We start from the raw sequence: 22,441 nt of genomic DNA on the forward strand, positions 1-22,441 counted from the left end.
ATTAATGGTACTTGTTGCACAACCTGTGCATATACTAAAACCCACTGAATTGTCCACTTCAAAATTGTTAAAGTGGTAAATTTTGTCATTTGAATTTTATCTAAATTTTTTAAGTCATCTAAAAAATAGAAGGGAGAGGATTATTATGATACAGATAGGTGAGTATTTTCCAGAGCTAAGGAGAGAATCACTCCCTCATACTAGAAGGGCCTTTTGAGATCTTTTTCTTCTTTGTATTTCAAAATCTTACAAGGATATAGATAGATAAGAACATATTTCACTTATTCTGCTCTTTGAAGTAATGAAAGAAAAACTTATGATGATCTGAGGAGGATTAAAAAGGCTATAAAGGTATGTAGAGTTGAACAAAGCTATAAACCGAAGCAGTGGCTGTCGTCATGTGCTATAACATTCCACAGCTTCACAAGTAATCCAAGTTCTCTAGGGGAAGGTATGTTTACGTTGAATGCCTTTAGAGAACGTGCCTCTAATGACCTCCCAACTACCAAGATTTGGGGATTCAGGTCCTAAAGAATGTTTCGGAAGGAATTCCCCCTAAGAAACTTCTGGTTGGTTACTGTGCTGTTGAATTTTGTCTTGCTTTGATGGCATGGGTGATAGGAGTTGGATTTTTCTTTGTTGATTTACTTTGTATATATGTAAAACTGTCACAGAAGTAAAAAATTAATTTTTAAAAGAAAAGATTTACTCAGAGAAGCCTTGCTTTCATCCTGTCCCCTCCAACCCATCCTTCTGCCCTACTCCTAATTAGCAACCATTCTAATTACATTCTGCCTGTCCTTCCAGCATTTCCTTTTGAAAGTATAAGAAAAAAAAGTATGTACGTTCATATGCCACTCCCCACCACCCTTTCCTATGCAAAGGCAGCATACTAGAGGTGTGTGTCTATGGATAAGAGTTAGATACTAGTAGTATCATACCCTAAATTTATTTTCTTTTTGTCTTCTCATAGCACTTTCAGTTCAGTTCAGTTCAGTTGCTCAGTCGTGTCTGACTCTTTGTGACTGAACCGCAGCACGCCAGGCCTCCCTGTCTATCACCAACTCCCAGAGTCCACCCAAACCCATGTCCCTTGAGTCGGTGATGCCATCCAACTATCTCATCCTCTGTCGTCCCCTTCTCCTTCTGCCCTCAATCTTTCCCAGCATCAGGGTCTTTTCGAATGAGTCAGCTCTTCACATCAGGTGGCCAAAATATTGGAGTTTCAGCTTCAACATCAGTCCTTCCAATGAACACCCAGGACTGATCTCCTTTAGGATGGACTGGTTGGATCTCCTTGCTGTCCGAGGGACTCTCAAGAGTCTTCTCCAACAACACAGTTCAAAAGCGTCAGTTCTTCTGCATTCAGCTTTCTTTAAGTCCAACTCTCACATCCATACATGACCACTGGAAAAACCATAGCCTAGTTAACTAGATGGACCTTTGTTGGCAAACTAATGTCCCTGCTTTTTAATATGCTGTCTAGGTTGGTCATAACTTTCCTTCCAACGAGCAAGCGTCTTTTAATTTGATGGCTGCAATCACCATCTGCAGTGATTTTGGAGCCCAGAAAAATAAAATCAGCCACTATTTCCACTGTTTCCCCATCTATTTGCCATGTAGTGATGGGACTGGATGCCATGATCTTAAGTTTTCTGAATGTTGGGCTTTAAACCAACTTTTTCACTCTCCTCTTTCACTTTCATCAAGAGGCTCTTTAGTTCTTCACTTTCTGCCATAAGGGTGGTATCATCTGCATATCTGAGGTTGTTGATATTTCTCCTGGCAATCTTGATTCCAGCTTGTGCTTCATCCAGCCCAGCGTTTCTCATGATGTACTCTGCATATCAGTGAAATAAGCCGGGTGACAATATACAGCCTTGACATACTCCTTTTCCTATTTGGAACCAGTCTGTTCCATGTCCAGTTCTAACTGTTGCTTCCTGATCTGCATACAGATTTCTGAAGAGGTAGGTCAGGTGGTCTGGTATTCCCATCTCTTTCAGAATTTTCCACAGTTTATTGTGATCCACATAGTCAAAGGCTTTAGCATAGTCAATAAAGCAGAAATAGATGTTTTTCTGGAACTCTCTTGCTTTTTCGATGATCCAGCGGGTGTTGGCAATTTGATCTCTGGTTCCTCTGCCTTTTCTAAAACCAGCTTGAACATCTGGAAGTTCATGGTTCACGTATTGCCTGGCTTGGAGAACTTTGAGCATTACTTTACTAGTGTGTGAGATGAGTACAATTGTGCGGTAGTTTGAGCATTCTTTGGCATTGCCTTTCTTTGGGGTTGGAATGAACACTGACCTTTTCCAGTGCTGTGGCCACTGCTGAGTTTTCCAAATTTGCTGGGATATCGAGTACAGCACTTTCACAGCCTCATCTTTCAAGATTTGAAATAGCTCAACTGGAATTCCATCACCTCCACTAGCTTTGTTTGTAGTGATGCTTCCTCAGGCCCACTTGACTTCACATTCCAGGATGTCTGGCTCTTGGTGAGTGATCACACCATCGTGATTATCTGGGTCATGAAGATCTTTTTTTTATAGTTCTTTTGTGTATTCTTGCCACCTCTTCTTAATATCTTCTGCTTCAGTTAAGTTCCTACCATTTCTGTAACACTTTATACATGTCTAATAGCATTTATCACATATTTATAGATATTTTTATGAGACAATGTCTCTTTCTAGACCATGAATTAAGTAGGGACAAGAACATAAAATACGAAACTCTGTGGGTCTGGCACTAATAAGTGCTGTATAAGGTATCATTCATCCAATTGTTACATAATCAAAGCTGAGTAAATATGGATATGAAAACTGAAACAGATAATCTAGTGATCCTTAAATCATTTGTTTTCGAAGTTAAACGGACTTCCAAACTGAGAGTAGGAGAATTTTTTAAATTTTGGGACAAAACTATTTGGGACTTGAAAGCATTTATCTATAATTCTGAATCGGCTTATACTCACAAACTCTAAAAATTTATTTACAGTAACATAGCTGAGTTGTGTAGCCTGGCTTGTAGGTCCTTCAGGCTAATTAAGAAACTAGTCAGAAGGGAATTTCTTCTCCTTATCTTAGTCAGGGGTTGATCCCACATCTGAGATCTTCTCTTTCACTAGCTATATGACCTTTGGGAGAATGACTTGACTTAACTATGGGTTTCTACTGTAAAACAGGGATGATAGTACTTTTATTGCAGAATTGTAAAAAAAAAAAAAAAGACATAATTATGGTTGTATAAGTTCCTAACGTGATACCTGGCACAGAGTAAATTCTCACTAAAAGTTAGTGTCAGACTTCTTTTCCTTCCCTCTTCTATCTGCCAGTTTGTCATCTTTTCCAGATTTTGCTTATCTCTCAAAATGCTCTATGCTGCAAAACCGCCTGCCTCCCCCGACCCCAATGAAAATTCTTGTTTTTTTAGCAAAACTATCTCAGCCAGGTAGTAGGAGAAAAGTAACATGATTCACCCTCATGATTAACAATTTTTAAAGATGTGCTTTATAACTCAGGTCTTTAGTAACATTTGGGGCAGTATAATAGTTTGTTTTAGCAAAAATGGTTCAGTCAAGGAGAGAGAGGTAGTTTCAGATCTGAGGGGTAAGCCCAGCTGGCTGCTGCAGGAGTCGGTTCCATTCTGTTAGTGCTTTCTGTCCTTCATGTGAACTCACAGGTTGTATAAAATCATTCAGGTTTTTCTTCTCCTTTTTCTTTTTTTTCTTTCTTTCTTACATTTCAGTGAGTTGCAATGGCAGCTCTTTTGTGAGAAGGTATGTGAGTTATTTTTAAATGCCTGGATTTATTTGACTGTGGGTATGTCATCTTATTCTGGATGTTAATAAAACTTAGAACTTCATGAAGCCACATTGTAGAAGAAACCCCACAAATCCTTAGGAGGAATAGCATTATGTCTCAGGGGACATGCTATTCCAAAGTGGGGGGGGGGGGGGACTTTCTGCTTTTATCCTCTGTGGATTATGAGGGTAATTGACTTTATTTGGCTTTTCTTCCAGTTCTTGGACTGAAGAGTCTGCAAGGATTAGATAAAGATAGTGGCCATGTGATAGGACTGTAATAAGCAGAGTTGTCTGTATTTGAAATAAAAAGCAAGACTAACTTTGGTAATGCAGACCTCAGCCTAGGTTAACTGTGAAGTGACATGCAGGGATCTTTTGTAGCAATGTGTCATTCTACTGAGCACAGACCTTGCAGATCTGACTAGATGGTGGTTGTCCTGAGGTAACTGTCTGATTATAATGCTAATTCTACATAGTTTGTTATTTTTCCCCTGATACTTACTAAAGGAACAGAAAGTATTCAGCTAAACAAATTTCTTCCCCCATACATGCAGCCAAAAAAAAGAAAAAAAACCCTTCTCTTCTCCCTGGTGATTCATTTCAACAACTTCCTCCTACCCCTGACAAAAGTTATGCCTGTTTGTCATGTTCACATCTTAAACGTTAATTCATATCACATGAACATATATAGGAAAAGTATAGGTACGTGCTAGAAATGGGACAGGTATAAGACATCAGTCAACACAGGATAGCCAAAAGTCGACTCAAGAGCACTGGGCACTGTGGCTGTGGGGAAGAGGGAGTGGTCAAAGGCAGAAAACAGGAGGTGATTTAGAGTAGGAAGTGAGAGAATCCAAAGATACCTTCTTTGCAGTTTAGCTTCTAGTATCCTGGTGGCAACTGTGGGCCCCTGAAATCCTATGAGATGTCTTCTTTGTCCTGAGTTCATCCTCATCTGTGGACGAGATGAAATAAAAATACTAGTTTGGAAGTCCTAGGCAAATCCAGTACAGCCCACTGCTTTCCCTTCTTTTTCCTTCTTATCTGCTTTTAGAAGAATGTAGAAAAGAAAAATAGCATAAAAGGAAATGGAAGAGACTATATCTCCACTCTCCTTCCCTACTCTTTTTTACAGGCCTCTGAAAGCTGAACTTTAGATGTTTGCTATTTAAGTTTGAGTCAATAGCGAGACAGTGTGTATACCTGAAGGGAAACAGACATTATTGGCATCATAGCAAAGGTAATGGTTATGACAGGCCAGTACATCTGGGCAGCACTCATAAAAAAGCAAATATGCTTGGGTTGAGTGTGGTTTACATAGTCGAAGTAGATTGTTACGCTTTCACTGAATAGGTGCTCAAAAGTTCCTGTTGAATGGGTAATATTATGGGGGGGAACAAGACAGTAAATATATACACAAGTACAACATAATCATAAATTATATTAAATGCTGTAAAGAGAAAGAATAAGGTAGTATGATGGAGAATAACAGAGGATGTCAGAGAAGGACTCAGTATTTTTCATATGAATCTTGAAAACCTCTAGTTTTGGCAATTTACTTGCATGTGCTCTCAGTCACCCAGTTGTATCCAACTCTTGAGACTCCATGGACTGCAACCCACAAGGCTCCTCTGTTCATGGAATTTTCCAAGCAAGAATACTAGAGTGGGTTGCTATTTCCTACTCCAGGAGATCTTCCTGACCCAGGGATCAAACCTGCATCTCTTGCATCTCCTGCATTGGCAGATGGGTTCTTTACCACTGTACCACCTGGAAAACCGTTTGGCAATTTACAGATGTGTTAAAATGTACAATAAACATTTTTAATCTATTATAGTACTATCAAAACTTGATAATCATCTGTGTTTTGTTCCATTTAATTTTTATTCTTACTATTTATTAGCTTTTCAAATCAAAACTGTTTGTCCTCTCTATGTGAAATTTAGGGTATATTTTGGTCTTTGTTAGATCATTGATCATAATAAGCATTTGTATTTCAGCTGAATGAAATGACCCAAGTGAGTGTTACAAAACACATATTCATTCATCTTACTCCATCCCCCAATGCTATCATTCAGCCAAGTAGAGTGATACAATTATTTGTGTGTAGAATAAAGTAGCAAATTATGTTAGAACTACTATAAAATAGGTTTTCTAGAATTTCCATAAAAATCTCTTTCAAGAGTTTACCTATGCTAAATTTCCATTTTGTCAAGTTTATCTAAGACAAATAGGATAGTAACTTTCACAGAAACTAGGGTTTCAATTGTGAAAGTTCCTGAGTCTCTTTTAGAAAATGAAAAATCCACATGTTGTGTGCTCCTTTCATCTTGAAAAACTTTAATGTATGTTATGTGACCAGATACCAACCCAGGGCAACAGGTCAAGAATGAGAAGATTAGAGCAAATCATAATTTGGTTGTTGATTGAAAATTTCCTTCTTTCTCAAATGTGGGAGAAAACAATATCTTGCCTGCATTTATCTACATTCCATCATATTTAAAATACTACGAAAAAATTTTAAACACTAATTAGGTCTATTCATGATATTTCACCAAAGTTTAATTTATTCACAGTGAAAGAACTTTTTGTTCGTTTTATCAGAATGATCACATGTCTACTCTTGGAAATTTTAGTTATATATGTTCCTGTGCCTTATACTTCTCAATTATAAATCTCAGTCCTAAAAATATACTCAAAATTTAGTTTCTTTTTTGCATTTATCAGTGCTCTGTTTAGAAAACATTTTGACAAATCATCAGAATAAAAAAATGACAGATGAATTCTTTGCTTTTCACCTGGGAAACTAAATATGAGGCACATTCCTATTAATTACTGAATAAGCCACATCTTTGGTAACAGTATCCTAATATGTCATTTTGAGAATTTCTAGGAATCAACTGAATCCCATTACTCTTAACTATGGGCAGGCATTAGGGTCCTTTGTGCTACTCATGTGGGTGAAAACTGTGTGGTGGAAAACAGTTTTCGGCTGCAAGGGCCTCGGGCCCTCTCAAGGGGGGAATCCTCCTTGTCAAGAACGTTATGCTTTAGTTTGACTTTCATTTTACTTTATTTTGAATATGGTTTTGCCTTGTCTGAAAGTTCACAAAAAGATAATTCTCAGTGTTTAGGAAAACGATCACTGAGATGTGGGTGTTGGCACATTTAACTTGCAAGCTCTCTCGCTCTCTCCAGATGACAATATGTCTGAAATATTGCATGGGACATACTTATATGTAAAAATTGGTTGTCTATCTGAAATGCAGATTTAACCGGGCATCCAGTATTTTATCTGGAAGACCTCCTAGGGTCACAATGTATCTTATCATCCAAAAGACAAAGACACTTTTGAGAGTGAAATGGGACACTGATAGTAATTATAACAGGATAATAGGCATAAATTGGGGCTATCTGGGAAAACAGGAAAGTATGGCCAACCTAATTACAAGGTGTTTTGAAAGAATTTTTAATTACTGGTTTTAGATCTTCATAAGCAATCACATCTCTGTGTCATTAACTTGTATAACTGTTAATCTTTACAAAATGTACTGCTTTATAATTTCATATTAAAAATTTTATTTAGGTACCCTTAAAACTATGGTGTCCTAACTGTTAGCTAGTGTCAACCTGGACACATGATTAAAGTTCTTTTTTTTTTTTTTTTCCAGAAGAGTTTGAGAAGGATTAAAGAGAATTAGAGAATTAAAAGAATTAATTAAATAGAATTAAGAATTAATTAAGAGAATTAAAAAGAATTAAAGAGAATTAAAGTTCTATTTCTTCATGAGTAAAATGAGGAGCCAACCACTAGTACCTGAAATTTTACAGTTTAAAGTTTGTTATTTATTCTTTCTTTATATTATTTATATATGTATATTTTGCTGTCAGCGATTATAACTTAACAAGAAATTCTATGTGTTTTCAGTCTTATATTTGGCTTAATTCTTTTCTTTTAACCTAGTCTTGTTTTTCGGGATTTAGTGAGTAACCTATTGTTCATATTTAGCTTAACCTTCTTAATTGTATATATACCCTTTTATCTTTCCTTACTCAGCCTAACTAACTTCATTCTACAGATCCATCCATAAATACGTGAGTACATACCATATGCCAGCCTTTCTGCTGAGTGCTACAGTAAATGTGACATGGAATGTAAAGCAGTCATGTCCTTATGGGGCTTAGAGCCTAGACTTGATATGGTAGTCTCTCCATAGCTTTGTGTATTTCAGTTGGTTTGTCTCTGTCTTTCTTATTGCTGTGTCTCCTTTAAAGTATGTTAATTAGTATCTCAGGAATAGGTGAATCATAGTTTTAAATAGGAGTTGTTATGTTTTTTGTCTTATTCTAACATCTGTTGATTCACAGAATTTTAGAGTGTTGGCTACATTAATGAGACGTCTTTGGGGAAACAGCTTATTTTACTGCCAGATAGTTTTCTGTGTTGCAACTTATGAGGTAGAATAAAAATGTATCAAAGTCCAATATACTTGAACTGCCTGGGACCTTTGAGCAATGAGTTGACCCAGATAACAATTTTCCAGGTTGTTTTAACTTATAACACTTAAAGGTTTAATATTTGATTTCTTAAGAAAAATTTCATGTATTTTCTTTCTATTATTGTTCTGAGTGTCAACACTAGTTTTATATAATAATTATTTTTAAATGTACTTTACATTGCCCTATTTTAGTAATTTTAAAAAGATATAAAATGATTTCTACTTCTTACTCACATGGTGGAAAGCATGTATAGTGGAACATTATCCCTGTCTCCTAGCCACCCATTTCCTTCACGGTCTGTTTTTATCAGTATTTTGTATATTCTTCCAGGGTTTGCATGTACAGATCATTATTTATATATTCTCTTTCTTTTGGCAACAAATGCTAACATATCATATATACTGTTGTGTACTTTTCTTTTTTCACATAGATGATTCCTCATTAAAACATTAAGAGCTCTATTCTTTTTTCAGCTGCATAATATTCCATGCTACAAGGCTCCTACTAATCACTTCTTTTATTGTTTTCACTTGTTTGCTATTATATGTAATATTTGATAAATAGATTCTTAATATACCTCATTTTGTACACATGCAGCTCAGTTGACGTGAGTGTGTATGTCATTCCTGGAAGAGGAATTCCTAAGTCAAAGTGCATTCATGCATACTTACATGCCTTTAAAAATGGGTTTGTTTTTCTTTAGTCTAAAGAAAATGTGTTTAAGTAAAAATTGAAAATTTTTCAAGCATTACAAAAAAGAATAAAGCGAAAAATAAATTCCCCAAGCATTCAGTCTCACTTCCCAGGTATACATTTTCTTGTCAGTCTTTTCTTGTGATTATCAATTTGCGTGATTTTTTTTCCTTTTTGTTTATTTATTTGGCTAAATATTTATTTATTTGGATGAGTCAAGTCTTTGTTGCTACATGAAGAATCTTTGGCACACAAACTCTAGTTGTGGCGTGTGGGCTAAGTAGTTGTGCTTGGGCTCAGTAGTTGTGTGTGGGGTTAGTTGCTCCAAGGCATGTGAGATCTTAGTTCCCCACCCAGGGATCGAACCCATGTCCCACTGGATTGCAAGGTGGATTCTGAACCACTGAATCACCAGAGAAGTCCCTTTTTTCCCCTGTTTTTTAAAATATAAATAAACCAACAAGGACCTACTGTATAGCACAGGGAACTGTACTCAATATTTTGTTATATTGGGGCTTCCCCAGTGGCTGAGTGATAAAGGGTCTGCTTGCAGTGCAGGAGACAGAGGTTCGATCTCTGGGTTGGGAAGATATCCTGGAGGAGGGCATGGCAGCCCACTCCAATATTCTTGCCAGGAGAATTCCATAGACAGAGGAATCTGGCAGGTTATGGTCACAAAGAGTTAGACACAACTGAAGTGTTGGACACAGCTAAAGTGACTGAGCATAAGAGAAGAAAACCTGAAGAAGATATATATATATATATATGACTATGGCTTCCCATTATGTATATACCACCATTTACCCATTAAGTTCCTTATTGGTGGGCATTTAAGATGTCTCCAGATCTTTTTTTATACTACAGGCTAAGCTACAGTAGAAAATTTTGTAGATGTCTTTGCATACATATGGATGTGTTTCTATTGGATAGATTTTTAGAATTAAGGGATATATGCATTTTAAAATATTGTTAGTTTTACTAACTGCTCTCCAAAAAGATAGTTTTATTTTATGCTTCTATCAGTATGTCTTTGCTAACTATGGCTGTTAAACTTTTTAACATTTGCCAACTTCAATTCAGTTCAGTTCAGTCGCTCAGTCGTGTCCAACTCTTTGCGACCCCATGAATCGCAGCACGCCAGGCCTGCCTGTCTATCACCAACTCCCAGAGTTTACTCAAACCCATGTCTATTGAGTCGGTGATGCCGTCCAGCCATCTCATCCTCTGTCGTCCCCTTCTGCTCCTGCCCCCAATCCCTCCCAGCATCAGGGTCTTTTCCAATGAGTCAACTCTTCGCATGAGGTGGCCAAAGTATTGTAAGGGGCAAAAAGGAATTATTTGAATTTCTTGTATTATGGTTGATTTTGATGCCTGTTTCTTTTCTGTATATTACTATTTGTGTCCTTTACCCATTTTTCTTATGGGTTGTTTGCTTTTTTATTGATTTGTAAGTATATCATCTATGGAGAAATTAGTCTGTGACCAAGTATGTTACAAATTCTTTCTCAGTTTTTTTCATTTTGTTTGTAAATATACTTTGACCCAAAAATATAATTTGACCCTAAAGAGATGAGAAGGAGGTGGGGAGTGGTGGGAATGAATTAATAGAGGATCCAAAGCAAACTACTAAACAATTTTTTAAATAAGAAAAATAACATGACAAAAATAATATAATGCCTTTATCTCCTTAGAGGAAAGAAGATATAAATTAGAGACTGCACAGTATTTAGTATGTATGAAGTATAATAGCCATTCTGCAAATATATTTATTTTTTATATTTTTCCTTCCAGAGGTTCTGTCAGCTATGATTAGTGTGCTATTGGTGTATATACTTATGGGGTTTCTCCTCTATGAAGCTGTCCAAAGAACCATCCACATGAAATATGAAATAAATGGAGATATAATGCTCATTACCGCAGCTATTGGAGTTGCAGTTAACGTGATGTAAGCTGTATTTTTTAAAAAATTTAATAAGCTTTATTTTTTAAAGCAGTTTTAGGTTCACTGCAAGCCCTTCTCATATGTATGCTATCCCAACACATTCATAGCCTCCCCAATTATCAACATCCCCCACCAGGGTGGTACACTTGTTATTAATACAAGCCATGAGCTCTACACTGACACATCATTACTGCACAGAATCCATAGTTCATGTGAGGGTTCACTCTTGGTGTTAAACTCATTCTATGAGTTTGGACAAATTTATAATGACACTATCTACCATTATAGTATCACAATCTATATTGTGTTCACATTAATATTTTCAAGTACTGTGAACTTAAGAGACTATTGTGTATGCATTCAATAATGTGCAGTGATATTTTAATATATTTTGAAGTTTTATAGTACATTAATTTTTCTTCTAAATGTTAATAAAATACTGTTGTGAAATTATATAAGTTTCTCATGGGTTTGCTCAGATATACTGAAGTTTGACTAATAATCAGGAATTTAAGTAGGACAAAGTTTTTAAAATAACTTTTATAGTATTTTTATTTTAATAAGTTTTTCTAACTACCAACTTTTTTCCTAAAAACTACAAAATCTTTAATACTTACTTAGTCATTTGGACTAGGGTTCAGTAAACTTTTTCTGTAAAAGGACCAGATAATAAATATGTTAGGCATTGAGAGCCTCTTTTACATTTACTCAGCTCTACTGCTATAGAACAGAAGCACCCACATTTAGTATCTAAACAAATGAGCATGGCTGTGTTCCAATAAAACTTTATTTGCAAAAGAAAAAGGGGAAAAAAAACCTATAAAAACAGGAAGTGAGCCAACCATGGTCTACAGACTCTGGTTTGCCAGTCCCTGTGCTAATGGCCTCCATTCATACTCAGAATAAAATCAAAACATTTTACCGCAGCCATTTTGTTAGATCCTGTGTACCTCTCCAGCTCACCTCCTGGCACCTTGGTTACTTTATTCGAGCCACCATGGCTGTCTTGCTTTTTAAAGCACATAGAGCATATTTTCATCTTAGGGCCTTTGCGCTGGTGGTCCTTCTGTCTAGAACACTCTTCCACCACCACTTGCTTCCTGACTTCATTCAAGTCTCTACTCAGAATCCTAGTGAGGCCTTTCCCATCACTCCCCATCACTCTCCATCTCCTGGCCATGCTTTACTTTCTCTTCAAAGCATTCACACTGTCAACTAGTACATTACGTATTTATTTGTTAATTCTCTGCCCTCTCTCCTGGAACATAAGTTCCATGGGGATATGTCTGCCTTACCACTATTTTGACCCCAACACCTAGAACAGTACTTGATACATAATAGGCACTCAAATATTAATTAAATGAATGAGTTTCATGTTGCCTCATTAGTGCCTGACTAGTAACAAATATTTTAATCAATAATACTAGAAAGAATAATAATCTTTTCTTTTATTCTTAACAGAATGGGGTTTCTGTTGAACCAATCTGGTCACCATCATGCCCATTCCCACTCCCTGCCCTCAAATTCTCCTACCACAGGTCCCAGATGTGGACAAAACCAAGGGCAGGATAGCCTGGCAGTGAGAGCTGCATTTGTACATGCCTTGGGGGATCTGGTACAGAGTGTTGGTGTGCTAATAGCTGCATACATCATACGATTCAAGGTAACATAATCGCTAATTCTTCTATTTTAAAATGCTGTTTAATTTCAACATTAAAAATGACTGGACTTCCCTGGGAGCCCAGTGGTTAAGACTCTGTGCTTCTAATGCAGGGGGCATGGGTTTAATTCCTTTTTGGGGAACTAAGATTTCACATGCTGTGCGGCTCGGCCAAAACGAAAAACAAAACTAAAGGTGACGACTATCTTTAATTGGTATACTAGACACCAATGCCAATCCTATTCATTTTGCGTTATGCAAACATACATGAACTATCAGTATCGCTCTTTTATTAGCACCAGTCACAATAGTATCACCTCAAGGGATAACTTATCTATTGGTTTTGGTGGTGCTTTCACTAAAAACTCAATTTTAACCTTTGTCACTCAGCTACTAGGTACTGGAATATATACGGAATGAAAATACAGAGATCTGAGTTCTAGTGTTGGCTCTGGCTGTAATGCTTTGACCTTAAGCAAGTCCCCCAGCTCTAAACTTGAGTTCCCTCCACCTTGTATTAAGGGGCTTAGACCAGATGGATGGCTGCTGAAACTCCTTTCAATTCTGATAGTCTGTGACTTGTGGGTGGAAGATTTAGAGCAGGCACAGAGGAAAACAGTGGAACAAATGGCTAAACTTATGGAAATGGGTTTCACAAAGAACAGTAGACATTTCTCGATTGGCAATATCCAAGTTTTAAAGAAATGCTCCAGTCCTGCTAAAGAAGGGACAGAGTATGCCTTGCTTTGCTTTTCAGACTTGTTTTATGTCTGTTTGCATTTAATCACACAATTTTGATTTGTCTCTTTTCAGCCAGAATACAAGATTGCTGATCCCATCTGTACATACGTGTTTTCATTACTTGTGGCTTTTACAACCCTTCGAATCATATGGGACACAGTAGTGATAATTCTAGAAGGTAAGCTCTCTGTTATCCCCATTGTGGGTTTCTTATTTCCCTAAATCAGATTGGGGCTGTTGGCAGGAGGGATTCTCTAGGGTAGGAGTCATGTCTTTCCTTTTACTAATACTTATTAGTCTATAATACCGCCTTACATGAAAAAACATACAAGAATCAATGCACTCTCCCATTTATTACCCATTTGATCTTTATAATAGCCAAGAAAAGTAGGCAAGACAGACATTATTATCCCCATTTACCAATAACAAAACTGTGGCACAGTGGGGTAACATAACTTCATTAAGGTCATGCTGCTAATAAACTGTGGAGCTGGGACAAGAATGCAACTCATGATTCTTAATGTAGTTATGTGTAGTAATTCATGTATTAAGTTTGTAATTCCCATTTAACTTGCTATTTCAATTTCCAACATTCCTGCCTTACTGATACTAAGTATAAGCATGTAACCATGAGTTCTCAAAAGTAGGTTTATCATCATTGTATGGTTCCTTTTTCTTTTTCATCTATCCTAGCTTATTTATTAAAGTATTCTGATTTGGTTGACATTTCTTTTTGGTGTGCATTTTTTAAAGTATTTATTAACCTCTTGTGTATATCCTGCTATATATATGCATAGTTTATCTTAAAGTTTTAATATAATTTAAATATTAATTTAAACTGAATTAGGTAAACCCATTTGGTTTCTTAAAAAATGTCATATTAGTGATATATAACTTTTTTCTTAAAATAGCCTTTATTTATAAATGATCCATTCTGAATAGGTGTACCAAGCCATTTGAACGTAGACTATATCAAAGAAGCTTTGATGAAAATAGAAGATGTACATTCAGTGGAAGATTTAAATATCTGGTCTCTCACTTCAGGAAAGCCTACTGCCATAGTACACATACAGCTAAGTATGTTGCTGACGGTAAATGCTGGGGTTGGTGGACTTCTATCTTTGGAATTTAACAACTGTCCTTAGGAGTAAATAGGAAGACTTTTCTGCTGGAAAGATTTATTTTAAGGGAAGGGTGAAGCTCTTCAAAAGGTGAGTTGCAAGTCAATATAATGATAGCAAAGCAATCATATTCTCTCTGATGAAGTATTACAGATTGATTTTTTGCCTTCAGATGAAAGGCATAAAGTATATTTACTATGTTTTTTCTATATAGAAAAAGCTAGACTCTATGTTTTTATTTAAACATTTCACAGATTGATGCTTTTTATTTCTTATCAAAATAATGCATGCTTATGGCTTTTTTAAAAAGACTACAAAAGATGAAAGACTTGCAATTGATGTCTAGTGTTCTTTCTCTACGCAAGAGTGGACTAGAAAAGTTGGAATAAGAAGAAGTCATTCTGGCTTTGTGAACTGAAACACTTCTCTAAAAGAATAGCTTCAAGAGGGTAGAATTCAAACTAATAAAAACATGTACACAGAATAGTATGATTGTTTTTTTGCCCCTTATCTTGTTCACTAATATGTAACTGTGTGCAGTGAATAGTAATGATATTTTCTTGATATTGCAGTTCCTGGAAGTTCATCTAAATGGGAGGAAGTACAGTCCAAAGCAAAGCATTTATTATTGAACACATTTGGCATGTATAAATGTACTATTCAGCTTCAGAGTTACAGGCAAGAAGTGGACAGAACTTGTGCAAACTGTCAGAGTTCCAGTTCCTAACTGTGTATGTACGGGAGACTGCTGCCTTATTTATCCTGCAGTCACAGATGTGAGAGCAATAAATGCACACCTGAGTGAGAAATGGAATCCCTGACAGCTGTGTCACTATCAAGCACCGGTCTCTCAAAACAGACACTCCAGCCTGACAGTGCTAGTTTCTGTTTAATGGTAAAATGAGACACCACCATGGTTCTCATATGAAGATGTTTCTAAAACACTGTTTACAGGATGAGACATGACTCTACAGATACCTCATAGAAGACAATCCAGGACCGTACTTCACTAATTATGACTGTACATGTCTTAAAAGAAAGCATCAAGAATTCAGTATTTGCATTTAAAAATCCTTTTTAAAGACCATTTTTATATCAAGCCAGTGCTGGAAAACTGTTTTTTTTATTATGTAATCTTGAACCCAGCTTCTTGAATTTGACACCCAGCTCTCTTTTTACCAAAATTATTTCTCAAAGTACTACTAATTATCCAGAGAGTGGAATAAGCATGTATTCCTAGAGTTTCAGGAATGTTTTATTTCACAAATAAGTTCAAATCTTATTGTTATAATTTGTAATCAACTATTTCCAGATAGCACCGGGTTTTGTATGTCAAAGTTAGCATTTTTGGTTATTTGTAATCTTATCAGAATCAAATATTAACATATTGTGGCCACTGATTCTAAATTGTTTAGGAGATATTTTCTGTGTTATTCTGAATAGCAGAAGTGAATCATAAACTGAAATTATAATATGATACTTTGAAACAAAACTTAGGAGTGAGAATGGGGTGTGGGGTTTCAGATTTAAGTCTTCCTGAAATCACTTATTCTTGGAATTATTTTAAGAACAGCAAGAGACTGCAGAAGGTAAACAGTGACCCTCTGTCCTTTTAAGAGCTGCCTTGCCTTTTGTACAGGGAGTTTGCTTGGCACCTTCCTTCCTGCTTCCATACCAGTTAATCTGTGGGAGCCCTTTCAGGGTAGAATTCTGGGAAACTAAATTTCAGCCTGCCCTCCACCTCTTATGTGTAGACCAACCACCTTCCTCCAGGAAGAATTTTGGATCAATGGTATGGGTTAGGGATTCTCCATGGACTCCAGAAATCCTACGATATAATTTTGAAGTTTTTCCAATAATAATATCATAACAGAAATGCCCAGAGGGATTGGGGGAAGATATTACTCTGAGAAGACAAAATTTTCAAGGGTCTTTGACCTTGTGTGTTCTTGTGTTTTGAAGCAGGGGAATGGGGATGGATGTTACATCTGTTGTGGGAAGGCTAAGCATAAAAGTTTTCAAAGCAGAGGCAACTAATTGGTAACGATTGTGTTAAAGAGGCAGCTGTGAATATTCATGTTTCATTTTGCAACTGTAGGTTTTGAGATTATCTTTATGCATGTTAGAAATCCATTTTCAAGAACGGTTTCTTATACCAAGAACAGATACGGTTCTTTGACTCCTCAGAATCAGAGCAGAGCAGCAGTGTACCAGGCAAGCTGTGAACTGAAATCCTAGATGGTCATGCAGATGACTCCTGATATAAATGAATAGGACACACACTTTATCTTTCTGCCAAATACCTCTCTATGTAATAAACCTAAGATAAAACCTGGATTTACCCCAAAATTTATTGTTGACGGTATCCAGTAAAAGGGTTGATGAGGATTAATGGTTCCTAATAAAACCTTGTGTTTGTTGAATATTAACTTTATGAGAATCTTACTGTGAATATATTTAAAATAATAATTTGGATTTTTCAAAAATTTCAGTAGCACATAAAATGTTGAAATCAAAATAAATATAAAATTAAAATATAGAGGGCAAGTAAGAATAAATGAGAGGCATTTCAGTGGACATTTGGGCACTTGTAGACTTTGAGCACCTAGCAAGAGAAGGGAAAAGAATATGCATTAATGCTAATTATGCTAATGGATTTCCCCATATTTGCAAATTGTTCCTCATAGCTACCCAGCTTGTTTCTTATAAATTTTCCTTTATCTTAAATAGCTATACCTGACTTTTCATAATGACTCATTCCTTGGAAAGTTACTTGATGAAACAGTCTGAAATACATTTGAGGATTGAAAGGATCCTTTTGTAAAACGCAAAGACCAAAAACTTTTGTAAATCTTATAGTGTTCTTAAAATGAGAAACATGAAGTTTTCCTATGCTTTGCTTTTTGTAGCAAGAACTATAGACTTTGTACTGGTACGTCACTGGGAGTGTAAGATTTGAGGATCGATAAATTTAACTTGTAACTTCATAAGATTCACAGAGAAGGATATAAACTTAGCGTATACGACCAAGAGTTGCACAGTTGGTCTGTCCTTCCCCCGCCTAGTTACAGCCCGTAGTTATACTCCTCAGCCAGCTCTCAAAAAGGGCTCTCCATTGTCCAGCAAAGGCAGTGGCTATATGTATGAACACCTAGCATTATTAATTTTGCATAAGGAAAACAGATCACAACATAAAAACTGGACAATTCTTCAGTGAGGTGTATTTTAGTTATCATTTGCAAATAATCAGAGTTACTTATGTGTATAACCTATGTTTCACAGCTCTGGCCAGATGCAGCATTTTGACTTTTATGGCCTATTGTTTCATTAACAACCATGCTGCTTTAGAAATATAGCATGGGGAATTTAGTTGCATAAGGCATATTTCAGAGGGCTTTGAAATGCAAAACCAGAAGCGACTGAATTCCTCCATACATTTTGCATTAGCTATTCCTTGTGTGACGTGAACCTGGATTTTCACAACTTGCAGCTCCCGTCAGTATTGTTTGCGACATCACTGGATTTCTTATTTCACTGTTTTCCATTTTGGGTGCTTTGTTTCCATTTCCTAAAACTAGTTTCCTGCTCTTAGGAGTCTCAGTGTTCTGGTTCTGTCTCTTGAGTCCAGGTGTCCTCACGGAGTGTTTGTCTTCAGTAGAATTTTCCCAGAATAGACACAGGATCAGATATATGAGCTTCCCTTTCATTTTAATGTGAGGAAAAACCATCCTTCAGAGACAAAGCACCACTTATAAATGTGTTTCTGGGTAGGGTAGTACCTTGTTTAAGCTGCTGATTGTTCCTGATCCAAATTTCTCTGCACGCCGACTTTTATGGTAAGTGTGGTAGAAGTAGATGCACTGCACAATCACAAGCCAGGATCACTGCTAAGGTTCAAACAACCACTCTTACCACAGAGAAGCGTTCACTTCTGAAACAAGCACAATTAATATATTTTCTAAATGTATTTTCTTCAGTTGGTTCAACGAAATAAGGTGTTCTTATATAGAATTTGAGCCCCTTTGGAATAAGGTTTTAGACACTTTTGCTGTTGCCTCTGCCTTACGTATATTATAGTAAATTTAAAGTTACAGAATGTGTTCACAAGACTAGTTCATCGGGTTCAGTTTGTCTTAGAATCAAGCTTCACTTAGGAGCCAGTTGGGTATTATTAGTCACAAATGTATAGTGACACTTTGCTGTATGCTCTGTTGAGGGGAGGCCAGCTTAATCCCCAAATTGTTGATTATGCCTAATGTCTCTCTGACCACAATATCATTTGCAAACCCTGGCTACAGATCTGTCCTGTGAATCCCACCAGACAGGGCTTCACATTTATGTTACAGATCACTAGCCAGGGATATTGCTTGTGATGCCAGTAGGAGCACACAAATTGTAGAGAACTATCATGGAAGTCCTTAGTGTTTAAATTGTGTGTGTGCCCCTCTGTTACACATTCCAGCAGCCGGTCATTGAATGCTCACTTTCAAAAGATTTAACCCATTCTTCTAGTCATATTGTGATGACCAACAAACATTTTCTAATTTTTGGTAAGATTGGAAAACACTTAAGAAGACTTTCCCAGTTAAACCTATGACAGTGTCAAATTAAATATTGCAATTAAGTATATTCTGAAATAACTGCAACAAAATTGAAATGTGCCAGTATGTCAACTTTGCACCTGAAAGATAGTATATATTTGGAAAGCTTATGCTTCTCTAAATAAATACATGTTAATAAGTAAGCCATATCACACTTTAAGAAATTGTATATACTTTTCCATATACACTTTCAGAAACCAGGTATTTTGCATAATGGTTGATTTTTAGAAAGATTTTGAAGCTGGAGTCTGTCTATGTAATTTAAAATCCAACTATAGTATATGTATATGTACTGAATTTGCAATCTTCAAATTGTAATTTCCTATACATTTATTAAAGTATTGTTTTGCCATGTGGTTTATTAAAAAAGTGAAAGTGTACAGTGCCTTAAATTTCTAGGTATTTAAAATCAAATAATCATAGTAGGCTTCAAAATGTAATCTTCATAGAAAGAAAAACATTGGAAAATAGATTTTAAGCTATCTAGTTTTAGAATCTCTAATTTAATGGCCTCTTAGATGTTTAAGAAATAAACCTGAAGAAAATCTTCCAGAGAGGATAAAAGAGAGATTGAAATAACCTTTATCTTTTTATATCTGTCACTTCTTAAAAAAAATTTTTTTGGCCATGCTACATGCAGGATCTTAGCTCCCCAACCAGGGATGAACCTGGACCCCTGCAGGGGGAGTGGGGTGCCCTAACCACTGGACCTCCAGGGAGTTCCCATATCAGCCCCTTTTGATGTCCCTGCAGCCCAGCAACAACGCACAAAGGAAAGAAAGAAGCTGCTGTGGGAGTCAGTTTGGTGAGGCGCATTGGAAAGTGAGCTCAATGCCCCAAGGACCTCCAACCGTTGCAGACCAGGGCTCAGACACCACACCTCACTGGCCCATCTGCCACAATCTGTTTGTATGGCCCAAGTTGCTGAGGGTGGTTTTCTCTTTTTTTAACGTTGAAAAATCATAATAATATTTCATGATGTGAAAATTACATAAGGTACACTTCAGCGTCTGTAAATAAAGTTACTTGAACACAGACACACTCCTTCAACCACAGCTGCACTCATGCTACAGTGGCAGAATTGAGTAGTTGTGACAAATATATTTACTGCTTGTCCCTTCATAGAAAAAGTTTGCTGGCCTCTGGTGTGATCTGTTGTATCATTTTAGGACCACAACAGCATAAATGGGTGCAGCAAGCTCTCAACAGAGCCTGCTTGGAAGTTCCTGTGATTGGTTGATCTGAGAGCTAACCAAGTCACCAAAAGATCTTCTCCTCCCTTTATCATTTTTCTTTTCTTTATCGCTCTTGGAGTCTGGGGCCAAAATACAGAGAAGGAGTAGCAAGATTTCAATTACCATATGTTCTACATAATGTTCAGCAGCAAAGCCATTTTCTACAGCACCATGGTCACTAGCACCATTTAAGAATACTTTTCAACATAAAGCTTATTCACCTGAATTTTTAAATTTTGCACATAAATTATTACCAAAAAAATGAATGAAATAAAAATATATACATGTTGAATACCTTACGTAGTTGGTGCCAACTGGGAGCTCACAAACAAAAAGATAACATTTTATCTGCTAAGTAAATTGAAAATTGCTTATAAGGCTTTTAAAACAGTATGTTCTTTAAAGTTTTTCAGGTACCCAGCTAGTAAAAGACAACTATTTTTGAAAATAATAATACAGTTTTAGATATGTTATATTAGTAAGCACTTGTATGTTACATAGTCTTTGTGACATACTCTTTGGTCTATTTCTAATTTTTTGATGTTTTATTTTTGGGGTTCGTGTCATATATTAAAATAATCCTAATTTGGGGTACCAATCTTATAGACTTGTTTATGTTAAACTTTCAGCCTTACTTAATATATTAGAATAATATTTTTTGGTTATATTTCAGTTCCAACTATGATCTACTATAATTGCTTAAGCCGTGAAATAAATGAAGCATATATAGAAAGCATGAAGCCTATGACTAAATATCTGTTCATGAATCATGGAGATAAGATGTTTAAACCTCCTAAAATTGTAAGGTTCAGTGAAGTATCACCAATGAGCTCATCATTTTCAAGCAGCATTTTGGTTTAAGGCTCTCATGTGACTTCCACAGAACATAAACTAAATTTGGCCTGTGGGTATTACCAAACACGAAGATGATAGTTTGTAAGTTACCAAATAGCTTCCATGTATCCTGTCCTGGACTCTTCAAAGACTTGTTCTGGTTTGACTTTTAAATTCCTATTGTCTGTGTTTCACTTCCCAGTTTCTGCATATTGATTTGTGGGATGTTGTGGTATTTTTGTTTTTGTTTAAAAAAAAAAAAAAAAAACACTTGTTCATTTTAACAAAATGCTGACAGTCTGGAGAAGATGTGTATGGGTAGGTTTTTCTCCAAAATATATTGAGGTATTTCTTGTTAAGAGTATAGGATTTTTTTGTTGTTTTTTTGTTTTTGAAAGAGAAAGAAAGAGTGGCTTTATTACTTTGCCAAGCGAAGGGGGAACACAGTAGGCTAGTTCCTCAAAAACTGTGCTGCTGGAATTGCTGGGATATTTTTAAATAGGAAATTTTACAGACCTCATGAAGCAAGGCTAGCCTTAGAGCAAGACTGTCCCCTTGACTTTCCTAGGACTGAGGAAAGTCAGTCTGTCCGCACCTTCTTCTATCACCATTCCCCTATATCCTTTCCAGAAGAAACTTGCCAACAGCATAAAGAAAACAGGGATATATTTACCTCTGAACAGTGATTACATTGAATGTTTGACCTCAAACTTCAGAAATGGGGTGAAGGTAAGAGTTTCCTTGTCTTCCATTCACTATTCTATCATATTTAACTGTGAAGGCTCCAAGGCAAATCTGAGTTCCAACAGGTTTTTTAATCAGTTAGAGCTTGACCAAAGTTTCAGTATTTTCAGAACACGAGCATATTCCATCCTCTCTTTGCTTTTTTGTGTAAGAACATTTTCCAAAGCCCAGAATATTTTTTTTAATCCCTAAGACAAAGTATTACAGAATGTAAAGTGTTTTAATCATTGATATATATATATATATATATATATATATATATTTGATCTTAGAAGCAGTCTTGAATTTAAGATGACATGATACTGAAATCAGGACATTTCAAAAAGTTGGTTCTATTGGTTGGAAATTTTCTCTTTTTCTAGAATAGGTTGAGACTCCTTCCAGATGCTGATTTTATAATCATTCAACTAAATATTGAAGGCCACCTTTGTACCACTGAACATGTTACGGAATAGAGCATGAAACACCTATGTATTTTTTAAATTAAACAGGAAATTAAACTCTTATGTTTTTGGAGAGCATGTTGGGTTATATTGTCACCGTTACAGATAGATCCCACTCCCTC

At 36.2% G+C, this 22,441-nt stretch overlaps 1 protein-coding gene across 2 annotated transcripts in view; it reads left to right on the top strand.

The window, feature by feature from the left end:
- SLC30A4 (solute carrier family 30 member 4) overlaps positions 1-19,443 on the top strand; it is a 30,775-nt gene extending 11,332 nt beyond the window's left edge. Inside the window, exons 4-8 of one of the 2 annotated variants that reach the window (XM_065940819.1) lie at positions 10,790-10,943; positions 12,402-12,603; positions 13,414-13,519; positions 14,284-14,418; positions 15,035-19,443. In XM_065940819.1, coding sequence (XP_065796891.1) covers positions 10,790-10,943; positions 12,402-12,603; positions 13,414-13,519; positions 14,284-14,418; positions 15,035-15,189 — 752 coding nt within the window. In that variant the 3' untranslated portion in view covers positions 15,190-19,443. The remainder of the gene's footprint in view (positions 1-10,789; positions 10,944-12,401; positions 12,604-13,413; positions 13,520-14,283; positions 14,419-15,034) is intronic. The other variant, XM_065940820.1, reaches the window with a different exon arrangement.
- The last annotated feature ends 2,998 nt before the right edge of the window (positions 19,444-22,441 follow it).

This window comes from Muntiacus reevesi, chromosome 7 (assembly GCF_963930625.1).
Source record: "Muntiacus reevesi chromosome 7, mMunRee1.1, whole genome shotgun sequence".
NCBI classification, from domain to species: Eukaryota; Metazoa; Chordata; class Mammalia; order Artiodactyla; family Cervidae; genus Muntiacus; species Muntiacus reevesi.